Consider the following 23966-nt stretch of genomic DNA (forward strand, 5'->3'; position numbering starts at 1 on the left):
ACCAGAAGTAAGACAGATGGAATAAGAATTTGGGTATTTAGGTCACCCTGTCCCTGGCAAGCGTTATCACCTCAACTTTTTTTGTTTTGATTCTGCAGTACACCAACAGTCATCCTCTGGTATTACAACATCAACTGTTAGCTCTCACACCTAGAGGTAAAGTATCTTCATTATCATCACGCTCTTATTTCTGAAGCCCTGTGGTTTAGAATGTGTTAGGAAATTGAGCACACTGTGATTGGCAAAGCTGCTATCTACTGACACTATGGCATTTCTGGACCACTTACATGTGCCATTCTGTATAGGTAATGCACTGTTATAGGCTGCAATACAACAAATATAAGCGTATATACCTCTTACAATCTTTATATGTATCATCTCAAGCTTAACATCTCATAGCTTCATGCTTGTCAGTGTGGTCTCTCTTCGGTCAGTTGGTTTTATCAATGCCAGTTCTGTGGGGGTTTTTTCTTTTGTTTTTTTTCTCCTGTGATCTGGATTTTCATTGCACTGGTTCACTGGCACTCAGATACGCTCACTGCTCAAATCCGAGACAGATTATGAGCTGCAGTGTTAAAAATGGCTCTGTGAGAGATTGTCTTCAAAAGGTATATTCTAGATGGCAATCAGTCTATACAGCAAGATATTGGTACCTTTAATCAGTCTCAAAAATGGCTCAGGAAAGAAATCAACAAATGCCTGAATACTTTAAACTGATGTTCCAACTGTAATTAAACATCCCTTGAAAATCCTGTTCCCACAGTCTAATCTAAACCCTATCTGAATAAGCTATTGTGGTTACTTTAGATCAAGCTTGCTCAGATGAGGCACTTCAGTATTTCACCCTGCAATACAGTGTGAGACTTGTTGGCTACTCACGCAACATGGAGCTTGATTTGAACTTTGAATCCAGCAAAACTAGAACTTACCAAAATACATACTATGTAGAGCACCAGGCATCAGATCCCACTATACCGGGGAAAGAAACACAAAGCAAAATGTAACAAAGCTAGGTTGGAACCTAGTATATGGCTGAACCGTGTATGAAACTCTAGAGGGCTTTTGAATTAAAATTAAGAATGCAGGAAGCGGGACACCAAGAGAAGGGGCTATCCATAGTCATGCAGACCTACACGACACCCCCACTTTACTAAACGACACAAACTCTCCGATGTTGTCACCAAAACGACACCCCTACTGATCCCAAACACTATTTATCTCACTGCTCATGCCAAAACAGAACCACATGGCTGTGTAGTGAAGCGGGTGTGTTGCGTAGATACTGTGCATCCGCAGATAAGACCTACTTGCCAAGGTGAGTGATTAAGTTACACATTGATCAGCCAAAGGGACAGACATTCACGTTTATAGGGCTGGTCCCTGCGGTCCAGCCAAAAAACAAACCTAGGTCAAACTCTGGCGGAGGGCTTTTCATATGAAACAGATAGAGGAAGTGGTTGCTTTTGGCCAAACAATGGTGTAACTTTATCACTCAGTCATGCTGGCCCCACAGTTGCGGTCCAGCCAAAAAAGAAAAGAAAAAGAAAAAAAAGAGTTAAAAAAACTTAATATAGGTATCTGTGGTTGTAAATGCTGTTTCTCTCTCCCTGGCCCACAGACAAACCCCGCCCACTGTCCCATAGGTCCTGTGATGTTAGTCGCTCCTGAACTCCTCTTCAATTTGTGGAAGGTTCTTTTTTTCTCTTCTCAGGGTCTCGGTCAGCGGCCTGGAGCTGCTCGGGGACTCCAGGTTCTTAGGTTCATTGGTGCGGTAGCTGCCCTTCTGCTGGTACGCATAAATGTAGATGCTGTACAGACCTCCGAAGAGCAGCAGCAACGCCAAGATAACAATGACTGTAGGATAAAAATAGCAGAGTCAGAGTTAAACTGCGCAACTGTAAGGAGAGACGTGCTCCTTGAAATACTGATGAGGATCAGGTACCGTTTGAGTGCTATATCATTACATCCTGTCAGCAAATTGCATTGAGGTTGCTTATGTGCTTCCTATCCCACAACTGACTAGTTAATGTTGACACATTTTGACCAGTTATATTATTATTTTTCCTTTGTTTTTGTATTATTGAAGGGCAAGTTCCTTAAGTGGCTCTTTTTAGTTGTCTGTTCATCCACTGTATCAGCGTTCATCCTACCCAGTTCCTTCTTGTCTTTTTTATTTATTTTGTTCATGATCAAGTTTATTTGCAAAGCACTTTTTCATACAAATGCAGTTCAAAGTGCTTTACAGAGAATAATAACGAATAAAAGCAGAGGTATAAAAAGCAGCAGAGGGAACAATAACAACAGCTTTAGCAAAAAAAATACTTTTTGCTAAACTGAATAAAAACACTATTCGGCTTTTCAACGTGTTTTTAACATGTACGTCTCGGATTAGCAGGTAAACTATTTTAGACTTTTGGTGAATAAATACTGAATACAATCACACCAGATTAGGCTCTCATGACATCAAGAAGATCTGCTTCCTGTTGGGTTTGTAGGTTGAATGGATACTATACTGGTATAAACTGAAAAGCCAAGTCATTAAAGCTTTATGCATTAAGGAGAATACATAATAGAATTGGAAACATGCACAGTAGATATAAAGTGACCATGAGAAACTCATGCATGCCTTTATCATGAGGACGCTGAATTACTGCAATTTCCTCTTTATTCCCAATTCAAAAAGCAGCTTTAAAAGATTAGAGCTCCTCTGTCTGGTTCTTGGAGACCTCCACTGGCTACAGTGGAAATACAAAGTCTACACACCCTTATGAAATTGCAGTTTTTTTAAATGTAAAGACAGACATAACAAGGAACCTTTTTGGAAGCACCTTTTGCATTTATTACAGCAGCAAGACCTTGTGAATAAGTCTTTGTAAACTTTGCACATCTTGACTTTAGAATTGTATCCCACTCCTCTTTGCAAAAAAGGCCCAATTGTGAAGAGATCTCCTGGGTGCAGCACTCCTTATTTCTTAGCACATGTTTTCAATGTGATTGAGGTCTGTGCTCTGGCTGGGCCATTCCAAGACTTTGATTTTCCTTTTTCTGAAGCCGTGGCTTGGTCAACTTGGATGTGTGCTTTGGATCATTGTCATGTTGCAATGTGAAATTCCTCTTTATCTCCAGCTATCTGACAGAGGCCAGCTGGTTTTGTGCCAAAATAAATTGATATTTGGAGCTACTCATAATCTGGTCTGTCTTGACAAGAGCATCTAGCCCAGCTGAAGAGAAGCAACCCCAGAGCATGTCGAACATATCTTTTGGTATTAAGGCTGAAAAGTTCGACTTTTGTCTTGACCTTAACAAATTCTCCTATGTGGTTTGGGCTGACTGAATGTGTCTTTGTGCTTTAATCTGAATCACTATCATTGATAGCAGGCATGGTTTTGAATGTGATTGGTTAACTTTGGGCATAGCTTGAGCCCTCATTATGAAAAGACATGCAGACTTATTCAATCAGGGTGTTGTAGCTTTTTTATTATTCTCTGGGGAAAAAAACTTCTCTTTTTGTTCGTTGGAAGATGCAACACGTTTTTATTTCTGTCTTTACGTTTCAAAAACCTGCAATTTCATAAGGGTGTGTAGACTTTGTATTTCCACTGTAGCCAGTGGAGGTCTCCAAGGACCAAACAGATGAGCTCTAATCTTTTAAAGCTGCTTTTTTTGAATTGGGAATAAAGAGGAAATTGCAGTAATTCAGCGTCTTCGTGATAAAGGCATGCGTGAGTTTCTCATAGGCCAATTGGACAGAAAACCCCTGATCTTGATCTTGTATAGTTCTCAGACAGCAAAAGGCAACCAAACTGATGCTACTAATGTGAGTTTTAATGTAAAATAAACAAAATAAATAAAAATTGTTTTGCCTCTGAGCATCTGGCAACCACAACCAGAATTGCTTGTGTTTGTAGCATGATTGCTTGAGTAATTCAAGCTGTTGTTTTACAGCTACGAGTTCAAAGACCTCAGGCCTGGTCCTTTCTGTGTGTAGTTCTAATGTTCCCCTGTGTTTTCTTCGATTTCCTTCCACAGTCCAAACACATGGTTAATGTGTTTGTCAGTCACTGTGTTCATTGTGCAATAGACTGGTGAAATGTGCAGCCTATGTGAATGTTTGTAAGTACAGTATATTTGCCTGAATTTGTTCACCATCATTTTCTATCATCAACTACATATAAAACAAGATGACGATAATAATAATAATAATAATATAGATATCATTTCTCAATCTTATTCTGGGCAGCATACTGGACAGGGATGATGTATGATAACCCGGGGGACCATAGTTAGGTTGCCTGAATGGCGCACTAATGTTTAATGACACACTGATGTCCCACATTAGCATAATACCTCTGAAGCAAAATGATCTATTAAGCTGAAGCATCTATCAATGATGAACAGTAAGCTGGGCCCATACAGACTAAATATAGCTGATCCAGTAAAGGTCTCAGACAGGGCTGGAGCAGGGAGTCTCTGTGCTGCAGTTTAATCCCGAGACTCTAGAGTCTCCCTTCATCTGTAACACTGTGCTGCAGACTGTTCATCTGCTCACTCCACAACATGTCCTCTTGTAATAATGTGCAATGTTAGCATGAGGATTATATAGATAGATGAAGAAATATATTAAATGCTGGTGGTTTCCAAAAATCCATTGATTGAAATCCACAGAAAAACTAATTTCAGCTTCAGTTTCTTGCTTGTCTGTGAAAACTTATTTTACTACTGTATACTCATTTCTGTGTGGAGCGATATAACTAATCATTATTGTTTTTGCATTTTTGATATGATGACTCAGTTGCATCATACTAAATTGACAGACTCTCAGAATTGATCTCTATGATGAAAAAGTTAAAAACAAAGCTATTTGACTAGCAGCATAGAAAGCTATCTTTGATTCAATCATCTCAATAACATTTTAATATCATCTTAGATTATTAAATGAAATACATTTTTACTCAGTTTTGAGTGTATCTAGTTTAATTATCTTTATTGTTATAATCTCTTGCTTTTGAGTGAATGAGCTTTTGCCTTTGTAATACGACTTTGGGACTTTATGTTAGTAGTATGACAATAGCAGCTTTAAATACTGTCATAGTTGTACTCATTGTAAAAAGTGTATGTAATTGTTTAATATTAGCCCAATATACAGTATAGTTTACATATAGTTTTTTACAATCATTTTACTCATATACTAAACTCCATTAACAGATGACATTAACTGAATTGAATCAATGATGATCTTCAGTATGAAAACAGTACATTATAAATGTCAAGCTGTTTATATTTCAATTAGTATGTACTTTGGTTTTGTCCCAGATGTAATAAATTGGCGATTGCAGCCAAACATTTGATTAAAGACTCAAAAGCCTACATTGGAATCTGACAACCCTGCTCTAATTTAGGATTAGAGGATTTAAAGAAAAAAGGACAGAGAATTTAAAATGGCTGATTTGAGTGATCTGGGGCAGGATGGAAATAAAATAGACGTAAAATAGACACAAGGGAGAGAAGTGCAGTGCTTCAAAATGAACTGAATAATCTGCTAAATCATCTGTTAAGTATCACTTCACTGGTCTTATTTTTGCAGCAGTTCAATAAAGGCAGATATTTGTGTATTCAGGGCAACATCTGATCAAAGAGTACTAAAATACAGAAAAAAACAATAACCTTACCTGTTATCCAAAACAGCCCTAGGTCATCATGGATATATAAATACTCTGAAAAGACAGAGTTAGACACATAAGAGGACAAACACAAATAATATTCTCTACATGAATTGATGTACAGTATTATGGAATATATAGACTCACCTATGCTAGTAAACCAAGGATCTGCCTCCCATGGTACATAACCCAGGATGGGAGGGAAGGCGCCACAGTTGGATTCAGAGACGTAGCCTTGTGTCTTTACCGGAGGGTCAGTTTCATTTGGACGGAAGAAGGCTTTAAGAGGGGCGTAGACGTTGTATCTTACTCCGGATATGCAGCCTATGAAGCCTGGAGCGTTATGCCTCTGGATCTCATAGTCAATGTCACCAATCTCTGGATGAGCACACACAAGCAAGAAAAAAATCAAGAGAGTTCTTACTTTAAATTGGTAATGCATGATGAATGCATTACATGTTTTTATCAACAAGTGGTAAACAAGACTTTTACCCATCACTCTGCCCATGAACATGGACTTTGGAGAGTCAAACCTGGCATCCTCCACTAAGGTTATCTTTTCCACTATGGGCTCCATGTAATCCACCTGTGGGTAGCAAAACAAGTTTCAAACCTCATCTTTACAGGAAGGGAACTGGTGCACTAAAAAACATTTAAATGACCGTAATAAAGATGTAATTATAAAAAATTAAACATTTGTACACATATAAGTATAAGTGTAAGTATATAGCAAAGATTTTAAGAAGTGCATCCAGATAAAATCATGAGTCCAATTATTAATGTGAGTAATAACTAAAGCACAGCTGCAGTACATGGACAATTTGGAGTGAGTGTTGTGTATGGAATGTGTGGAAATGCATTGATTAAAGTTGTCTTGTAATTTAAAGACAATAAGGCTTTATTTTGGAAAAGTAGTTGAAGAAAAGACATGCATTATTTCACTCAAAGTAACGTAAACCACCAATCAGAGATTACAATATGAAGGTAGTGAGATCATGTACCTGTGTTTTGATGGTTCGGTTGTGTCTGGTGATGTTGACATAGTGGGGGTATCCATCTGCCAGGTTTCGGTGAGTTAGCTGATATTTGTGTGTTATGAGTCCAAGCTTATACCTCAGATCTACGCTACCTGTGGGGAGAGAAACAACAAAAGACATCTATAGCATATACTGTTTTTAAGAATAACTGCATTGTATCAACTACTGGTCAAGTCTATTTGAGAGACTGAGTTTCTAATCTGTGAATTAAAAGTGCCATCTTTTACATTCTCAGACAAATGGTTTCTGAGTTTCTCCTACCGTCAGTCTTGAGGATGATAGCGATGTAGTCTTGGACGAAGGAGCTGATGTAAAGCAACACAGCTGGCGTGTGAACAGTGCTGAAACTGAACTCTATGTCATCTGCTGTGTCATTGTAGCCAAGGCTGAAGTTGTCGTAATGCGGGTCAATCCAGTTGGCCCATGCTGCTTCGTCTGATATGGGCTTTTTTCGTATGTTGTACCTCAGCCAAGAGCCGATCTCGAAGTAGGCTCCAATATCTTGGACAAGAGTATTAGGAAATTAGACATCTAGTTCAGGTTATGTCAGGGAAGCAATTTGTCAGGAGAAGCATTTCTGAACTCACCTTTATGGCAGTAGAAACCATCAAAGGCTGTGTTGTTACAGTCACAAGTGTAGGAAGCATAGCCCTCAATACACTGGCCACTGTTTCGACATGGTATGGTAGCATTGAGACATTGTCCAGTACAGTTCCTCCTTATACCTTGTTCTTCATTTACTTTTCCCTCTAGATCCAGAGGAACACCATTCATCCGTAACCCTCGAAGACACCCTAAGAAAGGTCTGTGGGTCTTGTTGGCTGCGCCTAATATAAAAAATAATTTAATTTAGTGGGTGTTCATCTTTATTCAAGGTTTAAAGAGAAAACATTAAATCTACTGGATGCCATGCCAGCTTTAAACTCCAAATTTCCAAGTTCATACTGGGTAACCCACCTACAAGCAGAGGACTTGTAAACTTCATGGTGACAAACGTCTGACCTGGGAAACGTCTGACAGCCCAAGGCTGATAATCAACCTTGATGCGGGCCAGCTTTACATTGATTTCAGCCTGGACAAAGTGCCACTCATTGTCATTGAGTGGCACATTTGAGTTTAGAGTCACATTAAGGATGCCATCACCAACCATGAATATAAACAAAAGGTTATGGGTGCCTGGGAGAGGAGAGAAGAAACACAAAGGAAAAAGAGTTATAAAAGACGAAGTCTTCAAATCTCCTGGCTAATTTTTTAAAGTTCAAGTAGAACAGCTCCCTTCTAACGGGTGAGCCAAAACTCACTATTGAGCTCTATCCGTATAAAGTTTCGAAGGTGGTCATCAGAGTTCTCCAAGAAGACACAGTTATCACGGTAGGTTTTGAAGTGGAAGGAGATGTCAGCACTGGAGCCAGGCTTGAAGGCGGGGAAGGTTATGTAGGTGGGCTTGGTGAAAGCTATGGTATTCCAGATATTTCCTGTGGGAAACATTGATATATTATTTATATTTAAAAAACCACCAAGCACATCAAAATATTTCTGTGTGAGCACATATATCAGCACAACCCATAATATTTTTGCTTACTGTCGCCATGACAGCGGAGGGGTCCAACTGTGAATTGTGCTTCTGAGCCGGTCCTGTTGGTGTCCCCGACCACCACCTTCCTCACAGGCAGATGGTCTCTAAAGTCCAAGTAGCCCTTATCTGAGTACCTGAAAAGCCACATTGAGGATGTTAAAACCTTTATGTCAGTGTCACTCACACAAGACAAGCCTGCTCCGTGTGTGTGTTCTCTCACCATTGTCTATAGTCTGCATCACAGTTGCATTGAAATTTCGAGTCAACGCAGGTTTGGTTGACTGTGCAGCCACACTTTTGGACCTCTCTGAAGGTTCCACCCCAGTAATAGTGACTCGCATTGTTACGACCAATCCAGTAACCAAAAGGTCTTCCATCTATACATATTGAGAGGTGTGTTAATGTGTCATTCAAGTTTCATGTCTTGTTTGTTTTTCTGTCAGCACACTACTAAATAAATAAATGGACTAATCGCACTCACTGGGGGTGTTGAGTAGGCGGGACTTATAGCAGGAGTAGTCGATCCACTGCTCACAGTACATGGAAGTATTTGCTAGGGCAGTGACTTCATCCCAGGAGGCGTTCCAGTAGTTGACATTTCCTATGTACGGCCGGTCTATTGAACTCCCAGTCACCTTGGTACCTTCCACACGGTCATGCATAATCACTGTCCAAGCTTTGTACGCTGCAAAGAGGTATGATAGATATAGGTCACGGTCAGTGAATTTTCAACAGGAAGATGAATAATAATGCAAGAAAAATGAAAGAATGAAAAGTAATATAAGCTTAGACACAGTTCTAAAGATGCATACTTTTACACACACACACACACACACACACACACACACATGTACAGCTGTCTTGTTTTATAAACCCTTTTAATTTCCCATGAAATTTCAGCACCCAACTCATTACTGAAACAAGGACTGATAACCTGACACTTTGCTTTCCAACTTTTAATGAACAACCCACAGTGGATACAGCTCATTCAGAACAAATTGCTGATAAAGGCGTATTTTTATTAGTCACAGTGATTACTTACACTTCATTTTGCAGTACACCTCAAATGGTTTCAACGGTCCACTGAGATCAGGATCGATGGTATAGTTTCCGGACCAATACTTTCCGCTGAGTCTGTAAGCCTCACATGACTCTTTATAAACGGCTGTTTGAGAAGAGAGATCATCAATTTCTTATTACTTGGAGAACAAATATAGCTTGGCCAGGTCTAATTCACTGTAAAGAAACACTTGCTCAAGTGATAAGATTATCAGCCAAACACTTACACATGTGACACACTTCTCCTTTGTAGCCTGTGTTCTCACACAGACAGATAAAGTCATCCCAGGACTGGATGCATCTGCCTTCATGTTCACATGGATTTGGAGTACACCTGTAGACAAAATAGGTACTGAGACTGAGTATTTTGATGTTAAAAAAGAAACGAGAGGCTTACATAAGAGTGTGCTATTTTCTTTCACTTCTACATCATCTCTTTTCTCTAGGATATTTGAGTCTTGTTGAGAGCCTTTACATAAGGTTTATGTGGTGAAGCTTTCAACTCTAAACATCCCATGTCACTTACAATTCAGTGCCAAATACTCCATAATCATCCTGGATCACGTGACAACACCAGAAAAGAGCCTATGATTCAGTGTAGCAACCATTATGAGAATGTGTGTATTATTATAGGACTATGATGGGAGTACATACAGTAATTGGTAACTTTAATGGCTTGACTCAAACAGCATTAGAGGATGGATCATTTTGCAGTGCTAATTGTCTGTAACATGATGCCATTTTTTGTCAATGCAACTGAATCAGCCATATGTGCTTTGTATTAATACTGTAAATGATTTTACATACCTGTCAGTGATGCCACAGGTGCCTAACAACAGCTCAGCATAGCGCCCCCACTGTCGTTGCAGAATAATGTCGATATCAAGCTGTTCATTGTCGATGAAGATATGCTGCATGCAACCATGGAAGCGATTCAGCTTGGTCTCACATTTCCTTATTGTGTTATTGGTTTTCGGACAACCTAAGTACAGGAAGGCAAATGCATGAAATGAACAGTAAAAATTTATCATTTTTGGGAGTTGTCAACTATTTAAGTCATTAGCTCACCCCCAAAAAAGTAGCGGTCCCCTGTTCGAATTGTGAAGGGGTTGGTAATCTTCAGAGGGGAGCCCTCCTCCTCGTCAATTGTGAGAGTCAGCAGATTATCTCTGGCTGCTAAATCCACCGTGTGCCAGTAGCCATCATTAAGCCTGTATCCTAAAGAGTGGAAACAAGCATGTCAAGCAGTGATTCTACTATCAGAAAGATCACATGCACAATACATCACAATCATGCTGTGTTATGAAGTACAAGGCATTTTGTGTTCCAAAATCTTCCAATTCAATCTTTTCTGTCATATCTGACAAGGACATAGATTGCTGAAGCCCACCTGCAGCAAACTGGAGTTTCTTCTTGCCAGGCTGAAATATAGTGACGTTAATCTGTCCCTCGCTCAGGCCCAGCTCAAGGGCACCCAAGTCGTCAGCAAAACGAGTGAACATTAGCAGCCCTGTGTAGTCCCAGGAGCGGAATTTAAACTTGACAAACATTTTAGGCTTCCTGAAGAAACCCGGCACCTGGAGGTAGTTGTTGGGCCCAGCAAAGGTCATCGGTTTGAGGAGAATGTCACGGCAGGCATAATGCATCTTTTTCTGAGGGGAAGAAAGAACAAACAGAAAAATACATACATATATTGTACATTTGCATAAGTATAATTGTCCATTGTGAGTGTATGAGTGCGTAGGTGGGGGGATTACTAGGAATTCAATAATCTGATGGCTACGGGGAAGAAGCTGTTGCAAAATCTGGCTGTTCTGCTATAAATGCTGCTAAACCTCATCCATGATGGGGGTGGAGGAGTCTGTACTCTGGTCAAACAGCATTTTTGTGCAATGTCCTGGATGGGAGGAAGTGAAGTCCCAACTCTCCTCACCACTCTCTGCAGGGACTTCCAGTCTGAGACTGCAGGCTCCCAGCCAAACAGAGATGCAGCTGGACAGTATGTTCACTATACTGCCTCTGTAGAAAGTGGTGAGGATGGGAGGGGTGAGATGTGCTCTCTTTACAAGAGCTTCGGTTTGAAGAGCCCAGAACATAGTGTCTGATATCTGTACCCCCAGGAAGTTGGAGCTGTTGACTACCTCCATTGCCCTGTTGTTGAGGAGGAGTGGTATATGACTGTGGTCATCCTGAAGTTGACAATGATCTTTCATGGCCAGGTTCTTTGTTTTTCACCAGTCAACCACTCGGTTCACCTCCTCTCTGTAGGTTTAACTGTAATTACTAATGATAATCACATTTGTAGAAAGCCTTACCTTTCGGGGAATGCGGATTTCAGGTTCTTCTCTCTTAGCCATGTCAATTATGTTGACGCCGTTGATGAAGACATTCTCCAGGCAGCCCCGGAAATTTGGTGTAGTGGGGAGGTGAGGCAAGTTTTGCTCTATTACTCCTCCCACATACAACTAAGAGACAGATATTAAATGCCCCCATTAAACCAAAACACAAATCCATATTTACTTTTATTTACTTTAATTAATGAAAGGGGGTTATAACCCAGATGCTAAGGTACCTGATTATCCAGATCCAGGTGGGTAAACTCTCCATTACAGATGCCTGTCACTGTTTGACTGTCCACTGTGAAGTTCACCTGTCGACCGTAGCGCTTGATGGTGACATAGTGCCAGTGTAGGTTATCAAGAAGGCTGCCAGCAGTTAATGTAGTTCGACCATTAACTTTGTGTATGACGCTGCTCCCTGAAAAACAGAAGACATGAGACAAGACTGCTCTTTAGATTTAGAAATTAGATAAGATGCTTTTTAAAGGAAATTCAAGCAGGGTTCCTGGCAATAATCTAACCACCATTTCTAAGATCCCTTGCCAAACAGTACAGCTTAATATTATTATTTACCAATTGAGAAAAGCCTGCTTCTTTTTGAGACAGATGTCAAACAGGACAATGTGTTCTTTACTCAAAACTCGACAACCAGATCCCTACCATTATTTTAACTGAATTTATCCAACAAAAGACTTAGGTTGTACCAAGGCTGATGTGCAAGTAAAGACGGCCTCTCTTCAGCTCCAGGGTGAAGAGGTCTCCTTGAACCCCCTCACTGTGTAACAGCAGGCCATCCTGCTCCAGAGTCTTGAAGTTAATGGCAATGTGGTCCTGCAGTGTACGGGCCCTCGTTCCTGGGTACATGTAGACCACTGAGTCATCCCCGTTGTACTGTAGCACATACGAATCTGAAAAAAGGGAGCAAATTTTCAGGGTTCAGGATTTCCAAAATACAGTGTTTAAATTTAAATATTGCTCATGTTGTTCTATTAGGTGCATAATTAGGTTATATACAGTCATATGTTGCACTTATTGAGGTTTTACAAATTATCTGCCTGGATAAGTATCTACTGGAGCTCTCCAGGTGTGTGGGGAAGGATGATCCTAATATGATTCTGGTCATACTGACCTTAGTTATTTATTAACTGGGGACATATTGAAGCACTTTTTGCACTTAGATTTTGTGGCACATCATCAAAATATGATTAAGCACTGGGATTGTAGAGTGTCCCTGGATGTGAATCAGAGGCACTAAATCCCCGCGTATCGTCCATCAGTAATTTTTACCATAAGCGCAGCCAAACAGCTCCAGCCTCACACCGATCTTCCCTCCATTCTCTGTATTCCACGCCAGAGGCAACAGACGAATGTGTTTAGCAGTAAAGGCGTAATGGAAGACATTCCTCTTCACCTGATAATAATTCCAGTTTCCAGGCATCGTCTGTAAACAGATGAGACAGAGACAGAGGGGAGAGAGTTATTGAGTCGCTGCAATGGTGTTAAAGCCTTATTAAGAGACTGGAGATGAACTGATGATGAGATTAGCTCTGTCAGTGTTGAGAGAGATAATATGCCGTGCTGTCTTTGTTTCAGTGCCAGTGAAAATGAATATAATGGAACACCCACGGACAGCAGAATCGGCTATAAAGATTAGGCTTGACTAGTTAATCCCTGCCTCATCCCTGTTATGGCCCTTTTCCCTCCACTTGAACCGTTCTGCCTCAGTAGCACCTACAGAATTGCCTCCGTTCATGATGTACGGCGTCCAGGAGTCAGGTCTGTCTCCGTAGAGGAGGGTGTACTTGGTGACCCAGTCATATGAGTTGAAGGTCCCCTGAGTGGCAATGGCCACCAGTCGGTACTTCCTGCCTAGGTCCACCTGTAGCCATGGCTGCCTGTCCCTAGTGGATGGGGACCAGCCACTGCTGCCTGAAGGGAAGAAAGAAGAGTGTTTGAGTGGGAGATGACAGATACAGTGTAAATGAAGAATGCAATTGTGAACTCAACTGGCCTTAAATCTTATGGCAACCATTTTGAACTTGAGTACACTCTACTAAGCAAGTGAATATCAGCTATCACACTGCCATGTTTGGGATTGGACCAGCATTTGCAATTTGGCAGATTCTCCAGTGTAAAGTTAATGGACTTTGCCAAATGAAGCTAATTACTACATGCGTATACCTATTAGATAACTATCACCTAACAGACTTCTCAACTAAAGTCACAGTCATATAATTGTGACATCATGTAATCTTAAAATCCTCATTTACCTAGTATCGTGAAAGAAGATGTTTTATGCAGTATATAGTGTTTTGAGTCCCCTGACATTTTCTATGTACAAGTTTAATATTGCTTTTCTCACAGCTGCCATTTTGACTTCTAAAGGAGGTGTTCTTAAAAAATGAATACTATGTCAATTCCATTGAGATATGCCAATGCACAAGGATACTTGTATTGTGTGCTGGATCACTAGCATGGTTTATTGGTAAACCTAAATTGAACAGAGTCATTCATTTCATTATTTTCCCCTGCTGTTTTAAGTTAAAATGACTGCTATTAGAACAGTCAGTAAGGTGAATGGTGTGAAATGGTGGAAAAACAATTAAAAACTTACCATATAATTTGGCAAAATTGGCAGAGTACAGAAAGTTATATCGGGAGGAGGCCAGGAATGAGGAGGCATAGAGCCCAGAGACCAGCGGATCAACACAGTCTCCTGTAGTGACAATAAAGACAGCAAGATGAGAATGTATTAAAAAGGATCTCTCATAATGTAGCATTCCCACATCTCTTTCAAAACATTTAATTTCTGAACAACAAAGAGTGGCACAGTTGTCCAGCGTGCCAAGAAAAGATTGTTTGGAATTTAATTTGATGCTACAACGTGCTCCATGACACAAAATACTTATTTGGTTGGTTCAATGAAATCACAGCGTAGCAAAAGAAATTTGATCTTTCCGTCAGTTGCAGGATATAGAAAGCAAAGTCAAGAATTCATATTCCACAGTAATGCACAGTCCACTTTATGAGGGGGTGTACCAAGGCATATAAATCTAACTCAGTATCCTGACATCTACTCACAGAGTGCAGCGTCCTTGCATCTTCATTTCTACACCAGTTGAATGAGACTAGCTGTAATATATGACACTAACAGCCACTGTGTAAATCTCATGCAGGCAAACACCTGCTCCCTATTTCAAGAGTAGAAAAAAGCTCCGGATATTGTTCTTTAGTATTGCAGAGACAGAATGAAAGTGTTGCAGCATCACAACTAAGCATCTTTGTATATTCTTGTGTCATTTCTTGAAAAATCACATGGGAAAATGCTGAAGTCTAACTGAGAGACTGTGGCTATGCAACAGTGAGTTGCCATTCTGCATGTGGTTATGAGACTGATAGGACCATCACCCATCTGCTCAGGCTCCCTCTACGGCCCACGGCTATTAAAACTGACCATAATTCTACCTAATCTTGCTCGTGTCACTGCTGAGGATAAATGTGTGATGGCCTGACCTCAAACTGCAAGAAAAACACTGTCTCATTTTAAGTGCCAAAATATGCTCTTTAATAATCCTCAGAGATTTAATACGAATAGAGGCTAAAAATATAGATGGATTAGGTTTTAATTGAATATTAATGTACGCAGATACAAAAAAAAAAACGAATGTGCACGACCAACTATACCAACTAAAATATTGAAATTATATTGATGAAAGTAGCTCCAAGTGGGTGGCTTTACAGGTGCACAGGAGCTCTGGCATTGTAGTCCCTGTTGTTACAAACACAGGGGTCATGGAGCACAGAAGGAAAGGTAGTAAACAGTGGATGGAAAAAGGACACATTAGCAGAATTAGTATGCAGGCCACAGATGGAGGAAGATGAAGGCGGCATGGCCTCAGCTTTGAAATACAGTAACTTTATAAAGGAACAGTAGACTATGTCATCAGATCAGATCCTTACAGCGAAGAAATATGAATGAGGAAGTGGAGCTTTCATCCACTGCCTTAGACTACATGACAAGTGAAGCATACACTAGCCAACGTACGGCATGAATAAACCATTTTCTCCCTCATCTGGAAAGAATGAGTTAGACACATGAGTCCTGTCACCTTTCATGCAAGGACACTCTACACATTCAGATGGAAAAAACATGCTGAGCAAGGGAAACGTGACCTTGACTTTCTGCCTCCCTTTTGCCACTAAGAGCTTTCTCACCATCTTGGTCAGAGATCCCTACTGTGCTGCCAATGATCGATAAAAGATCTCTGCTGCATCACTCCATTACCGTACTGTGGAGCCATTCCAAGTGATCCAGTGGCCATTCAAACAAAAATATGTATAAGTTTTGCGCTGCAGTTCCAAGAGCAAAGCTATTTTTTGTTTGCCAGTAATAGCTAAAGGTGTATTGATTTGTTTTAATTCCTTGAAGTAGAAGTAAAAGAAGAGGAATTAGACTTTGAGTTAACCTGCTGCATCCTGGGATACAGCAGGTTAACTCAGGCCACTATGCTGCTCAGCTCCTCCTTATGCCAAGACTGTCACGTACTCTACACCCCTACTGATTCAGCGTCTTGCTTCCTTTCCCTTACTCTGACTCCTCTCCCTTTAACTCCATCCGAAATCCAGAAAGCATACACTCTATCTTGCTCTCACAGCATCCCATTATCTCATATACTCACTCATCATTTATCTATTTTTTACTACTCTCTCTCTCTCTCTCTCTCTACCTCTCCCCCTCTGCTCCCAACCAAGAGGGCGTTGTCATGTTGCAGTAGCTAAAGTGTACCTGAGGCCTGTGCAGAGCATCCAGTCACCAGGTTTTCACCTCTCTGCTTCATTCTGCATCCCCCCTCCCTTCTCTGCACCACATGGACCAGAAGTCTCTTTCTCCATTTATCATTAAGGGTTGATGGGGAATTGTGTGGCTACGTAGAGGTCTAACACCACTCCTGCTGAATCATCAGTCTGCTGTGCGTGTAGGCTGCTCTGTCTGGGCTGACACATAGTTACAGTTACATACAGTATGCAGAGAGGCACCTCCTCTGCCTGCCTCTTCCTTATGATGCATGGCTGCAGGGGACGGAAACAGAAACCCTGAACATGTGCAGATGTCAACTGCATGCTGATGTCCACTCAAATTATTACAAAAAAGTAATACTAACATAGCGTACCACAAAGGTCTGGTAAAACTATATAGCATGTTCTTTTTACTCAATTATTCATAAGCAGGCAGACCTCACAGTGGGTGGTGTCTGAAAACTGCCTGGGATAAAATGCAAAACATGCACCCATCAGAATCATATTTAAACTTAAATTTGAATCTCAACTAGAAGCATTATTCAATCTAAAAGAAAAGAACAGCTAAATTTCCACTCACTGCAGCTTGCCTCTAAATTTCCACTCACAGCAGCCTGCCTCTCTTTCTCAATTCCCCTCACATGGACCAGTCTCATGCCAATTGTGCAGCTAACCATGACATATTGCACAATGCAAATATCCCCTCTAAAACTCCTCAAACACACAGACTCAAACACACGCATCTCACTGAGTCTCAGCCCCACCCCAGGCTGGTCCACTGCCCTGGGATCTGAGGCACCATTTTAATCTGGCACAGCTCCACTGTGCAGACCCATTGAGCAGATAGGCTGTTGGCCTGGCCTGCAAAAATACATCAACAGGAAGTTCTACAAACCAGCCCCACATTCATCCACAACTTCCACTCCACTGAAATCCTTCCATTTTGTTCCTGTTACAATGGTACAATTCATTTCAAGCAAGCTATGTCACAGAGCTTCTTTTATTCAACAGTTAGTCAGACATCAACACAAAAGTATTTTCATCAGAAAAAGAACTTAGCTCAGAAAGGGGCATAATATATGTAACATCCAATATTGTGACCCTGCCTGAGCTCTATGACTCCCCAAAATGAAGGACAGGTATATTGGACTATACCCAAACTTAAATTCATGGTAATTTGCAGCATCCAAAAGTCACATGACATGCCAGCCCATCCCTCCTCCCTAATCTGCCACTGATGTCAGAACTAATGAGTCATAAAATACATTTTGGGGAGCTAATTAACGGTTCGGCTCCTCTGTGCTCAACCTGATACTGACATCACACATAAAACGTATTATATGCATACAAGCGCTGTGATAGATGAGGCACCTTGCATCTTTCCCTAACCAAATATTAGCCCCAAACACAGCCCCACCTCTGTCAAACTAAATCCACCATATGACTGCTTAATTCATCTTGCAGCGGGTAATGATTTCCCTGCCAAGTGAATGCCTGCGCGTCGTGTGCAGCATGCGGGGTTTCATGGACAAGTGACAGGAACACAGGCTTCCCCAAAAAGTACTGCAGTGGGCTGGTCCCGTTTAGGACGCAATGCCATACTCTCTCGACCGCCAATTTGAAAATATGTTCAACGGATTTTCAGCAAAGACATACAGTGTTAATAAGATTTTTAAATCCATCTATTAGTAGCAACATAACAGACTCGAGCATCGTGCTGCAAGAGTTTAACCCACACGGTGCAGAAACTTGCGTGGTGGCTGAGAGAAAGCACTGCAATGCAGACAGTCCGGTCAGTGCGCATCTTCTGCGGGACCGACGCTGTTTGCTTCTGCACTTTTTTGTGTGATCCCAAAAAACAATACATTACTGAAATAGCATTACAATTAAGACAAGCAGTGACATTTAATGATTTGTGTTGGAAGGCTGCCTGTTTTTATGGCAACGTGTGTTGCCCTTCAATAAAACCTTAGGTTGAATTTTGTCCTCCAGTGGTATTTTCCACTTATCACCGAATGTTATCCTGCAACTTTTTTCTTAAGCATATTATCAGACGCTAAACAGTATGCATGAATATACACCTTGAAATATTTTAATAATATTCTAGCAATGATAGCAGATTAACAATTACTGTTTCACAAGACTTACGTGATGAGCAATGTTGAAAACCCAAAAATAAGAGGCATATGCTCAGTATTTTGCAAGTCATCCTTCACTTAGGACACGTTTCTCCGCATAGGCTATGTTAATTAGATCGTAGATTGTTCTGCAGCATCCTCTCACCCCCCTTTAGCCCAACTTTAACTCGCACGGCTCCAACTCCTCTTCCCGGGATGGCGGGCAGCCTCTACCGGGGCGGGGACGCGCATTGGATGCAGGCGCCGAGCGCGCGCACTTCTTCTTTTATATCCTTTAAATTGTTTTATTTACATGGCCGTCGTGTAATGATGTGGCTTGCTCATTATGCTCCACATATTTGTAAATGTGCATCAATAGCAGAGTGTTTGTTGGCCAGGTGAGCGTGGGATTCGGTTCCGTCCTTTCCGCAGGAATCTGAATTTTTAGAGAGGGGAGGAAGGCAAAAAAAAACTTTTTCAGTTCGCTGTAGATTAGTAGGATTTTTCAAGAAAAATAAAGGTTGTCTTCAATCTCCAAACAAGTCTTGAGGAACTGTTAAAAATATCAAATTCCGATCTGGGCTGCCGATCAAATCACCAATTGCCAAAAGATGTATTCCTCTTCTCTTCTGCCCTGGCATTTCACATCCTCCTTTGGCACTGTTTACAGGCTTGCCAATTGGCTGAGAGTGCACTGCGTTAGTGAGGAGATGGTAAAGGAGTCTTTCTCTCCCAGAATGTAGATTGACTTATCTCAAAAATAGGATGGAAGTCCTTAATATCCTGTATCAGCAGCAGAACCACAGACAATGAATGTGACAGAAGACCAGCAGGCTGCACAGTTCAGCTGGTTGTCAGGCTGACCTTGTCCAGGTACTCAGGGCATGCCAGTGTATTCCCAGAGCTGAACAGGTTACAGGATGATAATGCCAGCTGTTCCTGAACTCAGACATATCCCTGCACACAAGCACACACACAGGAGGTATGGGGGCAGGGTGAGACTTAGGCAGAGGGGGATTTATGGCAATGGGTGGCACACTGACCACAAAATAAAAAGGCTTTGGGATTAAGAAGTGGGTTTATGGGACGTCAGTGTGTCAGTGATGATGTGAGATTGAATGCCCAGGCCAGCGTGGGATTTACTATGTTTTCAATCAAATCAGATTGTCAGTTTGTAAGCTCCCTACCCCGCGCCCCCCAACCCTTGAACTACGATAAGAGTAGAAAATTGTATCTGCACAGAGAAGACAATGGCAAACAGAAGAAAATGATATAGAAGAATAAAGTAGGGCAGGGCAAACTGCCTGAAGATGTGGCCCTGGCAATGCAAAGATATCTATGTAGCTGACAAGAGACTTGTACAGAATAATTTGGTGAGGTGATCTATCTCACTCATAATGGAAATCAATATATGCCCCGACTGTTCTTGATATTTAAGGGAGGTTTTCTTATTAATAGTGCGCAGTGATGCATGTTTCACATTTCTTTCAAAATAAGGCTTAAAGGGTGTGTAATGGAATTTATAAGTGTGTAATCATCTCACAATATTGATGTTTTTTTGAAGAAAAGTGAGATTTAACAGTTGAACAAGCTTATCAACACAATACCATGTGTTAAGATAAAGCTTTTCACTCAACTAGTGAAATGTCAAACAGCAAGCAAACATAATTGGTTTGTTTCTTTAGTAAATTGTCTCTGTTGGACCATTAGGCAATATCATATTGAAAGAGTTCAAAACAAAATGGTGTTTTATGATAACTGTTGCTCTGCTGTCTCCTGATAAGAAGTACAGTGCATGGACACACACAAACACATGTACACCCTTCCACCCACACATCTGCACCTAGCTTATCGATGGGAGGGTTGCAGTTAGGCTGGATCGCCATCTGTTTCCCCCTTGACCTTTTACATTTGACCTTCTTATATGGTGTGGTTGGGGATAAACCACTGATGCTCAAGTGATAAACTGATGAACAAAAGCATATAAAACTCTCAAATAACACTCACAAATTCATGGTACTTTTGGCACAATGTGAGCTGTAAAATATACTATAATATATATTCATCAGTCATATCAAATTCATCCAAAAATCTGTGTATTTTTCTTCATCTGAATATCTGTGGGAGCAGGATGAAATAATTCCACCTATTCACAAAACTTGACTTGACAAGACTTTTTTGTGATAAAAAAAAAATCAGTTCAAAATAATTCAACAAAACAGTACAGTGATATACAGCACATAGTTTGAATGTGTATAAATACATACTCACTGGTCAATTGTTTTAAGGATGAAATTTGATGTAAAAGTCAATACTAAGGTTTTTAAGACTGATTAAAATCTGTATGGAAATATAAATGCAGTAGATAAATCAGGAGATATGTTAATCATAAGAGTAATAAACGTATTTTATTATTATGACTCACAACCTTTTTTTATTTATGTGTATTTGAACTATATTTGTGTTTTGCAGGTACAGCAGCAGTTTCAGGAGTCTTGAAATTGCACAGTACCAACAACTGACCACTAGATGTCAGACAAAGTTCAGACTTGGATCTCTGTTTCTCCCTCATGACAGCAGCTGTCATGATTTAGCTGATAAGCAATAATTTCCCACAATGTATTAACCACGTAACTTTATTCTAAATATCTTAAATTAAATAAAATGCTGCCAAAATGAATAGAATCTGGACATGAATTATAAATGAATGAGCCAATGATCTTTATGTTCATAAAATTAGTCTGACACCAGAGAAAGCTGCCAGATATTCACACGCACCGAGAGATATTCACTTTTCTAGCACCATATCTTTTTATACTTCTTTAAAATACAAACATATAGTGTCAAATGTCAGGTTCTCTCTGTCTCCTTTCTTTTAAGGAACTTTTTTTTTTAAATGCACATGCACAAACAAACACAGTTGGAGAACAGCAATCAGCTTGTTTCTCACAGGGACTGGTGTTTTTTGGGATCAGATTGTGCTCTGGTCTGCCCCCATTAGCATTGTGTGTATTTTCCATAGGGGTACCACTGTACACTGCATAGAACATGTGCTGTGGGTATGAGCATGAAAACACATAAACAAACACATAGACACAGACATTCTCACACATAGGCATATACCACCTAACCCACAACTATGGGCACATAAACACAGACCGAATCACAGACAGGGTCAGTCATGACTCAAGCCCAGATGTTTCCAAGAGATAGTTCTGCTGATCTGTTATCATGGCTGAGTGCTACTTCTGATGAAGATAGATGGAGAATCTGTGAAGTTTTGTGTGATGAGCACTGGCCTTATTTATGTGTATCTGATATATCAAACTCAAAACAGAAGTGAGGAATGCTGACGAAGGCTGGTTTGAAAAACAAGTGTCAGGATCTGGGGAATTCAGCAAGATTACACTCTAGTTGGACTCAGGGACAGGTGTTTGGTTTGGCTGCCACCTATGGGAACCAGATGTCCTTGCATACTGACGGCTGAGCGGCTGTAAACAGAGCTATTAAAACAGCCTCCTCTCAGGTGTCCATATACCAGTATGACCTCCTGCTGGTCCATTCCCAGCTGTAAATAAGCCCAGTAGGGGATGCACAGAGTGGGATCCCACCACTGAAGATCCCCAACACCCCCCAGTGTTAGCTCAACTGGTGTATCCAAGACAGCTGCTACAACCTGTTGGACCACTCACACTTCAGCGGACAAACCAATGAACTGAGTTTAGGACACAAGGCAGAGGTCAAGGGAATGTTACAGAACCAAGGGATAGTGGATTGACTTCAATCAAATTTACCAACCACACATCTCAAAGACAATAATACATGCTTTTGTCCCATTTGTTTGGATTGTTGTTCTTTATTCAGGTCTCAACCACTTGTCAATCGCCTGTCACCGTCAATATTTTAGACACAGTCCTCTATGAGCCCCAGCTCAGCCTGGTAACCTCTCAGTTGAGTTTTGGTTGTTCTAACTTTGGCTGACCAGGTCTACACTGTTTTGCCCTGTTGTACATAGTTTCTGTTGTTCAAATTTTATTTTTCAAGTGTTTTCTAGATCAACATTTTCTGTCTTGTAATCTCATTATTTTAGGATATTTTTATTGTCTCTCTGTTTTATCTGGTTGCTCTATTGTAAAGCACGTTGTAACTTTGTTTTAAAGCATTACAGATATTTAACTGTTTTATGTTCATATTTTATTCAATGTCTTAAGTGCAGTAGGAAAGGTTGTTTCGTTTCTGTCTACCTGGTCAGCATAGTAGAACAGTCTGTAAACCTTTTAAGCTCTCATCAGATTCCACTTTACTTTCTTAAAACAGCCAAATAATGCTTGTGTGCTTAAGTATAAGTCTTGACACCTACTGTTGTCACTGTGCCATATTTATGCACATATGGTTAATGAACATATACACAACATTTTGAAAGCTGATTTATTCACAGAGGAGTTAAACAAACAACGACAGCTCCACAAAGACAGCAGCACAGACACCTGCGTTAAGTTTAAATACCAACAACAGCTGTGGCCTACTGGAGATGCATGGAGCTGAGACACTTTTGTTCTCCATGTTTGCTGCCAACATGAGCACACATACACACTCACACAGAAATTCACACATACACAGATGCAAAGCCGCAGCCAGTGACACACACACCACTGGGTTGTGTTTCCCTCACACAGCAGACAAGCCGCAGTTATTTAGTCTGCCTCCCAGTTTGTTTGCCAACTGTCTTTTCTCTTTTGTTGCTCTGCCTTGGGCTTTGTTTGATGTGAACTGCTGACTGTAGCAAATGACCAACAAAATGACAGATGCAGCTGGGCGGATGATGAGTGAAGATGAAAATGGTCACGCCAAGTGACAAAGTATGAAGCTGGTCAGGTTGAATAAACAGTAACGTTTCTGTGTTTGTTTTCAAAACGTGACAACTGAATGGTTCGCTTCACATTCAGCTACAACGGGACACTGGGAAATACTCCAAACTAACTTAGACAAGAGCTTTCTCACATTTGCAAGCGGGTCAAAAGCAACAAGGCAATGGGTGATTCTTAAGGTCAGGCGTGTCTTTTCTTAGAGGTTCTGCTGAGTACTGTGCTGTGCACACACTGGGAAATCTGGCTAGACATGCAAACTGTGTCCTCCCCCCTCCCCAGCTCAGTTCCTTGGAGCAGAGCTCCAGTAAAGTACCTTTGGCAGGGAGGCTACAGAACGGATTGTCCTCTCGATGCTGGGCCCCACTCCACTCACAGCTTGCAGGTGGGGTGGGGGTTGGGGCATCTGGAGGGCAGCAATCGGTGCGTCTAATGGAAAGGAGGCATATTTCTTATACTAAAGTTTATACTTATATTACAATACAGTTTGAAGTGTAGGAAGTGTTTAAACCAGTT

General features: G+C 40.8%; 1 protein-coding gene across 1 annotated transcript; it reads right to left on the reverse strand.

Annotated features, from left to right (window-relative positions):
• Positions 1–1269: 1269 nt before the first annotated feature.
• Positions 1270–18748, reverse strand: cntnap1 (contactin associated protein 1). Its single transcript, XM_053337735.1, has 24 exons — positions 18617–18748; positions 14286–14387; positions 13407–13600; positions 12959–13112; positions 12376–12579; positions 11905–12089; positions 11648–11797; positions 10723–10984; positions 10401–10550; positions 10140–10314; positions 9560–9666; positions 9316–9438; positions 8755–8958; positions 8494–8650; positions 8280–8407; positions 7999–8172; positions 7655–7873; positions 7285–7524; positions 6959–7198; positions 6662–6789; positions 6153–6246; positions 5808–6038; positions 5670–5714; positions 1270–1854 (listed from the first exon to the last, which is right to left on the reverse strand). Exons 1-24 carry the CDS (start codon positions 18675–18677, stop codon positions 1655–1657), a joined length of 3927 nt encoding a protein of 1308 aa, XP_053193710.1. The 5' UTR covers positions 18678–18748; the 3' UTR covers positions 1270–1654.
• Positions 18749–23966: the final 5218 nt, after the last annotated feature.

Source organism: Scomber japonicus, chromosome 18, assembly GCF_027409825.1.
Source record: "Scomber japonicus isolate fScoJap1 chromosome 18, fScoJap1.pri, whole genome shotgun sequence".
NCBI lineage: Eukaryota > Metazoa > Chordata > Actinopteri > Scombriformes > Scombridae > Scomber > Scomber japonicus.

Bases quoted from the DNA above. Each gene is read 5' to 3' on its own strand.
- cntnap1 (XM_053337735.1), bottom strand. From the start codon at position 18,677: ATGACTTGCAAAATACTGAGCATATGCCTCTTATTTTTGGGTTTTCAA. The intron at 10,315-10,400 runs GTGAGCTAATGA...TCCTGTACTTAG, and splicing joins GGACCGCTACTTTTTTGGGG to GTTGTCCGAAAACCAATAAC. The intron at 8,408-8,493 runs GTGAGAGAACAC...GTGGCTTTTCAG, and splicing joins GATGCAGACTATAGACAATG to GTACTCAGATAAGGGCTACT.